General features: G+C 47.9%; 1 protein-coding gene across 1 annotated transcript in view; it reads right to left on the bottom strand.

Annotated features, from left to right (window-relative positions):
* Positions 1-12052, bottom strand: part of LDLRAD3 (low density lipoprotein receptor class A domain containing 3) — a 161160-nt gene extending 149108 nt beyond the window's left edge. Inside the window, exon 1 of the mRNA XM_077777488.1 lies at positions 11908-12052. Coding sequence (XP_077633614.1) covers positions 11908-11995 — 88 coding nt within the window. The 5' untranslated portion in view covers positions 11996-12052. The remainder of the gene's footprint in view (positions 1-11907) is intronic.
* Positions 12053-13098: the final 1046 nt, after the last annotated feature.

The raw sequence follows: 13098 nt of genomic DNA, 5'->3' as shown, positions 1-13098 counted from the left end.
AAAAAAATAATAAAAATAAAGAGACTGCACAGTCACAGCCTAACTTGGATCGGCAGAATTTGTCTAGATGTGCCAGGAAAAAAAAATTTTTTTTGATGTTCTGTGATTTTGCAGCCATTTACATTTTATTAGCAATTACAGAGTCTGTTACCACTGACTGCATAGTGCGGACACGGCCAAGTCTTGGCTCTAAGAGCGTGTCTGCATGACAAAGGCCTGGGAGACCTGGCCACACTCGTTCTATCGACACAAGAACACGTAGACGCCCCCAGCTCGGGCTACTTCATTAGGATTCTCCGGTTGCAGGGAAAAGGCACGCAGCGCCGATAATAACAGAGTTCTCTGGAAGTGGCAGGGAGGGCCGGCGAGGCGGAGTGAGGCTGATATTTGCACAAGAGTTGATTTAAAAGATGACTTTAAGATGACTATGCCACTAACTTCTCTGCTGGTGATAGTACTGGTATTTCAATTGGTCGTTCCCAAGAAAGTGGTGGCAGGTTCCCAACCACAGCTGGCATCACCTGGCAGGGATGGAGGAAACCAGAGGGGGCTTGATGGGGCTTCTGGTAGATGCCATGTGAATCTGTCACCACCAGATGGGACTGGAATGCCCCCAGCAGGGACGTGTGAAGAGAGCCATAATGAAATAATAAGACAAAACTTTCTAAGAGGTAGGGGTGTTGGTGACTCAGAAATGAAAGGCGGTGGAGAGCGCCTGGCTGGCTCAGTCGGTTAAACATCTGAGTTCAGCTCAGGTCATGATCTCAAGGCTCGTGAGTTTGAGCCCCGCACTGAGCTTTCTGTTGTCAGCACAGAGCCTATTTTGGAACCTCTGTCCCCTTCTTTCTTTGCCCCTCTCCAGCTCGCTCTCTCTCAATAAATAAATAAACTTAAAAAAAAAAAAAAGAAAGAAATCAAAGAGCTGCTCTTCTCCAAAAAGAGACCAAATTGGACAAATTCTCCCAGTCTTTCTCTAGGCTCTAGAGCACCTTACCTCAACCTTCAGAGTCTGGGGTTTCCTGTCCCAGATCCAAGGGAAAGGCCACAGGACCTTGGTAGACAGGCTGATCCTTCCCACCTTCTGGAGGAATCGATGGGGGCTCAAGAGCACTGTATCTGGAATGAGGCTCCCCCACCCTAAGTTGCCTCATAGTACTCCCCTCAAAACAAATATCATGGGGTCCTCGGGTTCTGGCTTCTGAAAATGGTTTGGAGAAGGGAAGGTGCTCATTCTGACCAGCATGTGGCTGACCTGACCATTCACACTATTTCTGAAAGAGGAGGGTTCACCCTCCTTAGCTTAGACAACCTGCCAGAAAGCACAAACAGAGAGTCTCCCAGGCCATGTCTGAGGACTACAGGAGCCCAAGGAAGCCTGGATCAGAAATTATCAGCAACCCTAGAGACTACCTTTCAGGGATTCGTGCACAACTCAGGAAGCCAGAAGATGGGAAGCGTGTTCTATTAAGTGCCTACTGAGCACCAGATATCAGCCCTTGCACATGTGATTTTCACACACCTCTTTTCAAACCTGTTCCCATTTCACAGATGAAGAAACTGGAGCTCCGAGAAGGGACGGGACTAACCAGCGGCAGACCTGACATCTCAACCAGAAACGTGTGAGCCTGGGTGGCTCGGTCAGTCAAGCACCTGACTTTGGCTCAGGTCATGATCTCATGGTTCTTGAGTTTGAGCCCCGCATCGGGCTCTGCACTGACAGCATGGACCCTGCTTAGACCCTCTGTCTCTCTATTTCTCTGCCCTTCCCCAATTCAGGCTCTCTCTCAAAAACTAAATAAATAAATAAACATTTAAAAATAAATAAATAAATAAACCAGAAATGTAACTCCACCCAGCCAGCAGGAATACAGCTAATATTTTACTCAATGCTTCCTATGTGCCAGCAGCTATTTAAAAGGCTGTCAAGGTGTCAGCTCACTTAATCCGCCTAAAAATGCCATGGGATTTAAGGAAACTGAGGCTAGGTATCTCACCCACATCCCCAAGTTCAGCTGTGGCAGAGCCAGGATCCAAGGCATGCAGTGTGATTCAGAGCTGCCCTCCCCCACCCAACCCCAGAAATTTTGCACCTGTATCCTGTCCTCAAGCACCATATGGAAAACGTACACATGGTGAATTCTACCTGTTCGGAAATGTCAGTAGTTTGGGTTGAAACATCACGTGCTAACGATCAGAGAAAATTCTACTCTTTTTTAATTTTTNACGAGCCGCAAGATCATGACCTAAGCAAAAGTCGGATGCTTAACCAACTAAGCCACCCAGGCGCCCCTCTTTTTTAATTTTTTTATAGTTTATTTATTTTTGAGACAGAGACAAAGCACGAGCGGGAGAGGCGCAGAGAGAGAGGGAGGCACAGAATCCGAAAGAGGCTCCAGTCTCTGAGCTGTCAGCACAGAGCTTGATGTGCAGCTTGAACCTACGAACCACAAGATCATGACCTGAGCCGAAGTCAGATACTTAACCAACTGAGCCCCCCAGGTGTCCTAAGAAAATTCTATTTCACTGAATCCAACACACCATGGATTGGAAGGCATGCCACTGTTTTATGCACAACTAAGAAAGGAAAGAAACCTGGCCAATTAAGCTAGAACACCATGTTTTCCTACCCCATCCATTATCAGAGGCGTCTCCACTTCAGAAATCTGAAAACATGAAAAGATGCGTGTCTCAGAAGCAAAGGAATAGTGGAGGCCTTTGAGTAAACAGGACAGTGATATGCATGACAGACACAGAGTGGGAACAGGGACTCTGGGTGTAGAAGGCATCCTGATGCTAAATCTGACTTTTCTAGAATACAGGATAATCCTAACTTTCATGTGTAATTTCCCAATTTAGAAACACTGGCAACTAACTGGTGTTTTCTGTGTCCTTGGGTGGGACAGAGGAGACCCGATGACAGCCCAAGCGGGCTGGGAGCCCTCCCAACTTCCTCCAGGTGGCCCGGAAGGCAGAGAGCTATCGGCCTGATACAGTATTAGTAAGAGCCACCCTGAGGCCCTTAAAGGCAAGGAACATTCATAGGCTGCCTCCACACTCACCAGTACCCAGAGTACTTTCTCATCATGGTAATGGCCAAATCAGGATGCCAGGTGAATTTTTTAAAAACTCCTTAAAAAGAGCTGAGTTTTTAAAAAATATTTCATTTTCTCATATAAAAAGAAACCACATTCTCCCCAGGCTTTCAAACCACTCCTGATCTACTGACACGCCTGCACTTGTTCCACGGCCATCAGGCTCTGACGGGAGGGATAAAAAAGACCACACAACAGCCCGAGTGGACCCAGGAGGATGCACACAGCCCGCGCACCCCCAGCGGGCCACAGGGGCTGCTGGTCAGGGCTCCGCACTGACCCCATGGGCCAGCTTGTGCTCTGAAACCTGGGAACAAATGGAACCTCATTTGGAAACAAGGTCTTGGCATATGTCACCTACTTCAGGCTAATGATGGGTGTCCTTTTAGGAAGAGGGAAATCTGTGCACAGAGACAGAGGCACAGGGAAAGGTCACATGAAGGTGGAGGCAGACCCTGGAGCATTGCACCCACAAGCCGATGACGCAAGGAAGAACCCTCCCGAAGAGCCTTCAGAGCGAGCAGGGCCATGTCGCCACCTTGACTTTGGCCATCCAGCTTCCAGAATGGAGAGACTTCCCTTCCGTGCCTCTGTGCCATCCAGTCTGTGGGCCTAGCTAACTGATACACTGAGAGCACTCTGTACCTCTCTTTGTAGAGGAAAATCACCAGCATCTTCCAACAGCTACAAGGCCCTTTTAGAAAAGTTACACAAGGTCAAATCTGTGTTAGGTCAAGTAGAGCATGACAAGCCAGAAATGTCTGTATGCAGCTGTCGGGGGCTACCTGGGAATGTAAGCTGAGACAGCAATGCCAGGACTGAAAGTCTCTCCTCGCGTGGGCCTGGGCCACAAAGAGCACACCTGGGGGTGGAAAGTGGGCCGGGAAGACTGTCCTTCCTAAGGATTCTAGGTGGAAAACCTTAGAGGCCACCGCGGGGTGCCATGAGGGTTTCAATCCGGCACAGCAACGGTGGGGACTGAAAAAGACTGTTCAAGCAATGAAGCAAACTGCCATCATCAAAATCCACTTAGGTGCCTAATTGTGCAGGGCCTCGGCAGAGCCAGGAGCAGCCGCTGCCACGCTTAGTGGGCGGGGACAACTTCAGGGCCATCAGCCAGAGGTGCCCAGCTCCGGGCAGGAGAGCCACTTCCAAACGTCCCTCCCTCCCAGGCTCATCTCAGACCCTCAAATGTTTGTTTCTTTCCCTTGTGCACCAGCTCCGGTGTGTGGCCAGAGCTCTGAGTGAAAGAGAATCTCCTAAGAGCTCATGACTGTGCATTCAAGCCTCTCTAAATCGAAGAGAAGATACTGACCCAGCCAAAGGAGGTGTTGCCATGGCTTTGGTTCTGTAAGGGAGAGCAGGATGATAAGGGGAGAGGAGAAGGGAGCGTGAAGGTCTAGGGGAGGTAGGCAAGGGGTGGGCTGGACCAGTAGTGTCCGGCACTGCACGGGCCAGCAAGGTGGCAGCAGATCTGGGTTTCAGCGTAACGTCATTAACACTTATGGAGGGACAATGGCAACTGTCGTTTACTGAATGCTTAACACATGCCGGGCCCCAGCTCCAAGCCTCACACGCATCAGCTCGTTTAAGACAACAATGTCCTGTGATCAGCAGAGCTGATCTTCACCCTATCTGTACCTGCAAACAGTGCCATTGTTTAGGGCCAGCTCATTTCTAACTGGCCTGGACACAGTACCTATCAAATGTTTTCAATATCACCCCTGAGGTAGGTACCACCACGAACCCCCTCTTACAGATGAGGAAATAGAGACAGAGTAAGGGAAGATTAAAGATTAAAACACATTAAGTGAAGTGGGGGACATGCCTGGAATTACCGAAGATGTTTAAAGACAAGGACACGAACAAACAAAAAGCGTAAACTAGAAAAAAGGCAACATTAACACCCAAAGGTGTTGGATTTCTTCCACACCGTGAGCACCATGGAGGAAAGCGAGTGTTCGCTCTGAAGACCTTAATGGACTTAGTGCTAAATCGCAGTGATATTCTCCAGACTCCTATACGTTTCAGTTTTGTTCTGTGAAGCTCAACGTCTTCCGAAAGCTTTTGAAATTCTGCCCTTAACAATGGCTTGCCAGGCTTCAGATCTGGAGGAGAAGAACATCTCAGTCACATGAGCAGGAACGGAGGGCATGACTTGCAGAGGCTGAGGGCATGGCGGGGNCGTCCCTGGGAAGTACGTGGATTAGACTTCCGGGGCTGCCACTTCAAAATACTGTAAACTGAGCGCCTTTAAGCAACGGAAATTTCTTCTCTCACATTTCTGGAAGCCGGAAGTCGACAACCAATATGTCGACAGGGCCAGGCTCCCTCTGAGACTGCGTGGACCCTTTCCCTGCCTCTCTTCAGCTTCCAGTGGTGGCTGGCAATGCCTGGCACTCCTTGGCTCGCAGCTGCCTCCCTCCGATCTCTGCCTCTGCTGTCACCAGGCCCTCTTCCCTCGTTTCTTCACTCTGTCTTATTAAGACACCTTACTCCAGTATGGCCTCATCTTAACAAATCCATCCTCAATGACCCCAATTCCAAATAAGGCCGCATTCTGAGGCACTCGGGCTTAGGATTCAACATATCTTTTGAGGGGATGCGATTCAACCTAGAAGAGTAAGATTCTTGCTCTCTATTAAAGAAGCAGAAGCAGGATGCCTGTGAAATGTATTGTCTCCGTCCGGTAGGCCAGAAGCCCCAAATCAAGGTATCAGCAGGTTGGCTCCTCCTGAGGGCGGTGAGCACAGGTCTTTTCCAGGCCTCTCTCCTTGGCTGCAAATGGCCATCTTCCCCCGTTTGTTCCTCTGCATCCAAGTTTCCACTTCCCAACTTTCTGGGAATTCTGCACGTGAGCCAGATACGAGGGCCTTGCTGGGATAGTTGAACTATTGCTGCAGTTTGATAAGGATAATACCTCAGACTCCAGTTTTGGGCGCCCATCTCTGCTCGCCCTGTAGCTCCAGGCTTACAAGAAAACGCCGCACATGGCGCCACCCAGAGGCAGAAGATGAGAAAGACGATAAAAAGGAGAGGAAGTTTCGGTCCTCGCCCTTTCCTCCCCTTTTATATTTCCTGGCAATCCTTATTCCAAACTCGCCCTTTCAACCCTCTTGTGGATTTCTGCCATCACACAGGAGCAGTGACAAGTCATGCTCAGAAAATGGTTGGAAACAGTGAAGGCCAAATAAACTCAATTTCCATTTTTGTAATTTTCTGTCTCTGGACTTGGAGATTCATTGAAATCTTATCATTTGACAAGATCCTTGAACGGATCCCCATCTCCTCTCCACTCCATCTACACGTGCACACATGTGCACACGCGCATGCACACACACACACACACAAGGGGCCTGAGATTTGAAAGTCTGTACATGCCTGATCAAAGATATTGATCAATTTCGTTTTCCAAAGAAGAAAACACTTTGTAACCCAGAACTCAAACCGCCAAGATCTCTCCCCCACTTGGTCAGGACACAGAGAAATGGCAGCTAAAATCCGACACCAAGCTGGAAGGAGATCGTAAGGCTCGTGATTCCAGGTCACGTGTGAGTTCTGGATATTTGGACTGCTGCTTTATCATTACAGCGCGTGGCAGTAATTACAGTAGTCTCTTCTTTCACAGACTCGCAGCCCTAATGGCCATTTTAGAAATCATATGCATAGAAGAACATTACTGATATTTCTAACTTTTTTTTAAAAAAGCAGGTTAGGGGGCGCCTGGGTGGCTCAGTCGGTTGAGTGTCCGACTTCGGTTCAGGTCATGATCTCACGGTTCATGAGTTCAAGCCCCACATCGGGCTCTGTGCTGACAGCCAGCTCAGAGCCTGGAGCCTGCTTCGGATTCTGTATCTCCCTCTCTCTCTGACCCTCCCCTGCTCACGCTGTTTCTCTCTCTCTCCCTCAGAAATAAATAAAACATTAAAAAAATTTTAAACAAAAACAAAGCAGGTTAGTAGAGGGGTGCCTGGGTGGCTCAGTCAGTTAAGTGTCTGACTCTTGATTTCAACTCAGGTCATGATCTCAGGGTTCCTGAATTCACGCCCAGCGTTAGGCTTTGTGCTGGCCACAGCATGGAGCCTGCTTGGGATTCTGTCTCCCTCTCTCTCTGCCCCTCCTCTGCTCTCTGTCTAAACTAAATAAACATTTTTTAACAAAGAAAAGAGAGCAGGTCAGTAGCGACAACATACAGGAGAATCTGATTCGGCAGAGTAACACAGATCCAGGAGATCTGGCCTGTGATGGAGGCTCATGGCCGCTGATGGAGGAAGGGGAGGGGCGCTGCTTCTCTGGGACATCAGGCGAGTGCTGCATCATCTCACTGTGGCTCAGTTTCGTCATCTGGAAATGACAACAGTCCTTTCCTCGTAAGGCTCCTAACAATCAAATGAGTTGCAACTAGTTGCAAACTAGTGCAAACACCGGGGAGAGTGCAACCTAGAGAAAGGTCCCAAATAACTTGTACTTCCATGGAAGGGGCTTCTACGTTTTTCTAAAACATCTCTATTCCTTTTACTACCAAAAAAAAAAAAAAAAAAAGTTATTTGGTTAAAATGATCATTTGGGACATTTTACCAACCAAAAGCAGAAATTCACTCAAACTATCCCAAAATGAGCCTCTTCTCTCAAAACTCTAAGGAGGGGGTTCTCCAGATCACAAGGTGGAAAATTTAATGACTCAACCCGGGTGGAAATTTATTCTAGTCCATTAATAGATATTTCACCAAGGCAGAAACAGGACTAGTGAACAGGGGTTGGGAAAACACTCACTCTTTAGATAATAAAAAAATAAAAATATATAACTTCTCTATTAGCCAGAAAAAATATTTTTAAAGATATTCCTCATGCTGCCAAGACTAAAATAAAATCAGAATTCTCACACACTGCCAGTGAGGGCACGCTGGTGCAAACCTTTAGCAAAACAAGTGGGCATCTGTTTCAAGAACCCAAAACGGCTTCCTGTCCCTTGACCTAGTAATTTCATTTCTGAGAACCCAGCCTCAGAAAATCTCTCAAAACGGGCAAAGTCATATCCACCCTCATGTTCACAACATTGAACACTACTTCTAACAGTGAAAAACTAGAAGCAAATGCCAAATAATGAGTACACAAACTATATTATACCAACTCAGTGGACTATTTTTCTAGGCGTTAAAGCTCCTAGAGAAATTGAAAAAAAAAATACATTAAAATGTTAAAAGGTCAAAATGTTACCTGGAAAGATCAAAATAGAACACTGTATACCCACAGTGATTACAACTGGGAAAAACCCTGAGTAAAAACTTCTAAGAGGCTAACAGTGGTTCTGTTAGAGTTGAAACTTCAGGTGTGATGCTGTCGTTTTTCTCCTCCGCTCCAAGTTTCACAGTATGTGATTTTTATTATGTTTATGATAAAAAAAAAAAAGTTTCTTCCTGTCTTATGAAAACCTCTCCTCTGCTGTGGATACAGAATAGCTTCTCACTGCATCATACCCCACCATGACACAGCTCTCTGGCCTCTTCTCTCACCCTTTGGAAAGGGCATGAATTCTCTTTTTTCAAGTGTACAACCTTGTAAATGGCAACGCTATTTCACAGGATACCTGAAGCAATCACCTCTCTGAGGTGAGGCAATCAGCCACCTTCTCTCTCCTCCCCTGAAGTACCGCGTTGTTCCGAAGAATCAAAGAAAGGACACAAGGTGGCATGAATTCTATAACAGCCACTCTCTGGGTGCTCTCGGAAAGCTGATGCAGTTGGAAGACATTAGCCCGGCGAGTCTGGCTCTGGCTGAAATCATTGTGCATACTGTCCTCCAGGTATGGAGAGGTTTCTTAACTGACCCCAAAGGTTTGAACACACAACCACAGGGGAATGGTTGGGTTACAGTGGCATCAACTTCATGCACCAGTAGCAGCCTCACAAAACAACAACCGTGAAGGTGAAGTATGGTCACATGGCAGAGGGCCCCTAATATGAAGTAGAAAAAAATGGGTTACGCAATCATGCGTCGCCATGACGACGCCTGTATAAAACACTTTGTGCAGAGTGGCCAATAGCAGCTAACGTTTACAAGCCACTTACTACACCCAGGCACCGTGCTATGTGCTCAACGTGCATTTAAGATTCACGGCAATGCTTACTAGAAGCCTTATTATTCTCATTTTGGAGAGGAGGAAACAGAGGCACCAGGAGGTTAAGGGCTTCTCACTCAATCCTCCTAGTGGCTAAGGTCTAGAACATGCTGGTACCTTCCCTAAGATCACAGAGCACGTGGTCTGGGCAGAGAGACTTGCACAGTCTTTCCCCAGTGCTCATGCCATCAGGTCCTAGATGGGGAACGAAGATGTAAACAATTCAAAAGGCAAGGAGAATTTGTTTGAGAAAAGTGACCTCTTTTCCATCCCTCTATTATCTCACTTTTTAATGCTCTGTTTTTATAAGTGAAAGACAAAAGAAAAAAAAGAGGTCAACAGAGGAGAGATTCTTTAATGGGCGTGTTTGTGTGTATGTTTTTTTGGTGGTTGTTGTTTTTAATGTTTATTTGAGAAAGAGAGAGTGCACACGAGCAGGGAGAGGGACAGAGAGAGAAGAGAGAGAGAAGCCAAAGCAGGCTCCATGTCGTCAGTGCAGAGCCCGATGTGGGGTTCCATCGTATGAACCATGAGATCATGACCTGAGCCAAAATCAAGAGTCAGATGCTTCAGTGACTGAGCCACCAGGCGCCCCTAAAATTATGCTTTGATCAAAACACTAAGTGAATCCAATCAAGTCCTTACTATGCCTGGGGGTTATGGGTAGGAAATGAGGAGAAAAAAATGAGAACAGCCAAGGCAAACCTGTTCCAAACCAAACCAAATAGTGCCAGGCGGCTGCCGGGCTTTTTTTTAATTTATTTAAATTCTCTTTCCATCACTTTCTCCAGTTTGTGCGTGAATTCTGAAATCATGGAACTGGACTGACACAAGACACAGAATATCCTAACATTACACAGCTGCTACTGACAAAGCTCGAAATAAAAGTTAAGTCTCAACTCCAAACCCTGTATTCTTTCATAAATGGACCCTGTGCTGAATGGCCCCAGCTCAGCTAGAGAAAAATCTGCATTAACTGGAGTTCAAATATATGCCATATTCCAAAAATGGTCATTCCACATATTTGTGTACTTTTAATAATGCTCAAAACTGGACAGATTCTAAATTCTTTTTTTTAATGTTTGTTTATTTTTGAGGGGGGTAGGGATGAGTGGAGGAGGGGCAAAGACAGAAGGAGACAGAATCCAAAACAGGTTTCAGGCTTCAAGCTGTCAGCACAGAGCCCAAAGCGGGGCTCAAACCCATGAACTGTGAGATCATGACCTGAGCTGAAATCAGATGCTTAATGGACTGAGCCACCCAGGTGCCCTAAAACTGGACAGTCTGTACAGTTCACACACACAATCACATATGTAACTCAAATTACAAACATTACGTTTCAAGCGATTTTAAAGACCTAGAAACAGAGAAAGCTGAAATAGACATTATTAATACTGTTGTAAAAATTCTGAAAAATGAAAATGCATTATGTATGCTGGTCCATTTAGAAAAAAGTCACCTGCAACAAGCAAAATTAATATCCCACATACATACACACACACACACACACACACACACACACACACACACACACACACACACAACAACATATTCCTAGTCCACCCCCTCCCAAACCCTCTCTGGATCTGGGGGCAGGCAGGGATATTGGAGCCCTGAGACACACAAGGCGCCAGCCCCTGAGTGGGCAGCCTGTCTGAGGGAGAGCATCACACAGGTGGGGGAGCGCTGGCTCCAAACTGAGCTCCAAACCCAGTTCTCCTTCCTGTGCGTCAAATCCCAGTAACAGCTACGTTCAAGTTCAAATTATCATCTCTCAGCCATTTCCTCAGCTGGCTTCTAGAGAGGGGGCAGATTCAGAGCCAGAACACACAGTTCTCCTGTCAGTGAGGCCCAGCGGCCTGCTGCCCAAAGCCCACAGACCAGCCAAGAACCAGTGGCCAGCAGTGTGGTCCCACGGCAGTGACCCACTAGAGAACCCTGGGCCCAGTGCTCCTCAGGTGTGCTTACCACCTGCCAGGGCACCATGGCCGAGCTCACTCTGTGGCGCCACACTCTGGTGTGGAAGGGAAATGCACTCTACGGGGCAGGGAGAGTGATCATCCGACACCCTGGACGCCCTCAAGTCACACCTGCAGATTTTGAGGGCACAAAATATGAAAGAGGCTGAAGAAGGAGGTGGGGTGGGTGGGGAGGGTAAGAAAGAATGCCACCCCCATTCGCCCATGCCATGTTAGCAGAGAGGAGAGCAGGTGAGAGCAAACTGCTATCTAGTCACTACCAGCCCCATGCTGCATACTTGGCATGATGCTGCACCTTGTTGAACCACTAAGAACATTCCACCAAGTACAAGATGTGAAAGATGATTTCCAGCTGGGGCCTTGGGGTCAGGCAGCCCTGAATTCAAATCTAGATCTGCCGCCTGCTAGTGGGGAGAGACGGCAGCCATATAACCTCTGGCAGTCTCAGAGTCCGCATATGGAAAGCACAAGTAGTGCCTCAGGGTGGGGTTTAGAAGAGCCTGGTGGAAAGGACCTCTGTTCTCCTGAGGCTGTGACTCTGTCCCCACCAGGGCCCCTGTCTCTGCACAGACCATGCTGCTCCCAGGCAGAGCTGCGGAGTGGAGAGGGTGGGACGGCTGGCCCGAGGCGCAGTGTGCCGAGTCTGAGTGGGATCAGGCCTTCCTCCCCTCTGCCCCGGGATCTCCCCCACCCCACCCTGCAGGGCCAGGCCACTCACGGCACTCCTTCTCGTCACTCTTGTCGAAGCAGTCGGGCAGCCCGTCACACTGCCAGGCGCCAGGGATGCACCGCCCGTTGCTGCACATGAAGTTGCCTGGAATGTTGCACTCGTTGGTGAAATTGTTTCCAGGGAGCAGCTGGCTCTCTGCAAAAGACAGAGGGGACAGGGACATGAGACAGGCAGAGGCGGCCAGGGTTCCTGTTGGACATGGGTCACATATGTGAGACTTCCAGTAGGCAACATTACTTCCCTGGGCTTCAGGTTCCTCATCTGCAAAATGGACCAATAACCCACCCTACCCCACCCCACCCTATGCAGAAAGAACTAAATGGAAAAATACAGGGAAAGCCTATAGCAAGTACTTGGCACACAACTGATGTCCACTGCTTTCCTTCTTTCTCTGTCAAAAAGCCTGGTCGTGGGGCACCTAGGTGGCTCAGTTCAGTTGAGCATCCGACTCTTGATCTCTGCTCAGGTCATGATCCCAGGGTCATGGAATCGAACCCAGCATCAGGCTCTGCACTGAGCACAGAGCCTGCTTAAGATTCTCTCTCTCCCTCTCCCACTGCCCCTCTCCCTTGCTCTCTCTCTAATATATGTATATACATATGTGTATATATATATATATTTTTTTTCTTTTTTAAGAAAAAGAAATGGGGGCGCCTGGGTGGCTCAGTCGGTTGAGCCTCTGACTTCAGCTCAGGTCATGATCTTGCTCATGGGTTCAGGCCCCACATCAGGCTCTGTGCTGACAGCTCAGCGCCTGGAACTTGCTTGGGATTCTGCGTCTCCCTCTCTCTCTGCCCCTCCCCTGCTCACACTCTGTCTCTCTCTCAAAATAAATAAACCTTACCAAAAAAAAAAAAAGGTTGGTTGTAAAACCCAAATTCTTTCCAGGCCATCAGCTGTGGCTAAAAATGATGGTTCTGGGACAGGAGTGAGTTCTAGACTCCCAATGCCTCTAACTGTAAGAATCATGGGCGCTGTCCAGGCCTCGAGCTCCGTGGCCCCACAGTCACCAAATTCTTGAACCTGGGCCTGTCAGCAGGAACACTGGCAGACCATTTCACTTTAGCTCACAAACCCACCTAAGGTCATATGGGGAGGAAGGGCCAAACTGAAACTTGAACTCAGGGCACAAGGTCACTGAACTATTCGCCAAGAATTCCTGGAGGTTTAGAACCAAGC

This window comes from Crocuta crocuta, unplaced genomic scaffold (assembly GCF_008692635.1).
Source record: "Crocuta crocuta isolate KB4526 unplaced genomic scaffold, BGI_CrCroc_1.0 scaffold384, whole genome shotgun sequence".
In the NCBI taxonomy this organism is placed as follows: domain Eukaryota; kingdom Metazoa; phylum Chordata; class Mammalia; order Carnivora; family Hyaenidae; genus Crocuta; species Crocuta crocuta.
Note: the sequence above shows the minus strand (reverse complement) of the source record. Positions and strands in the feature narration are given on the sequence as shown.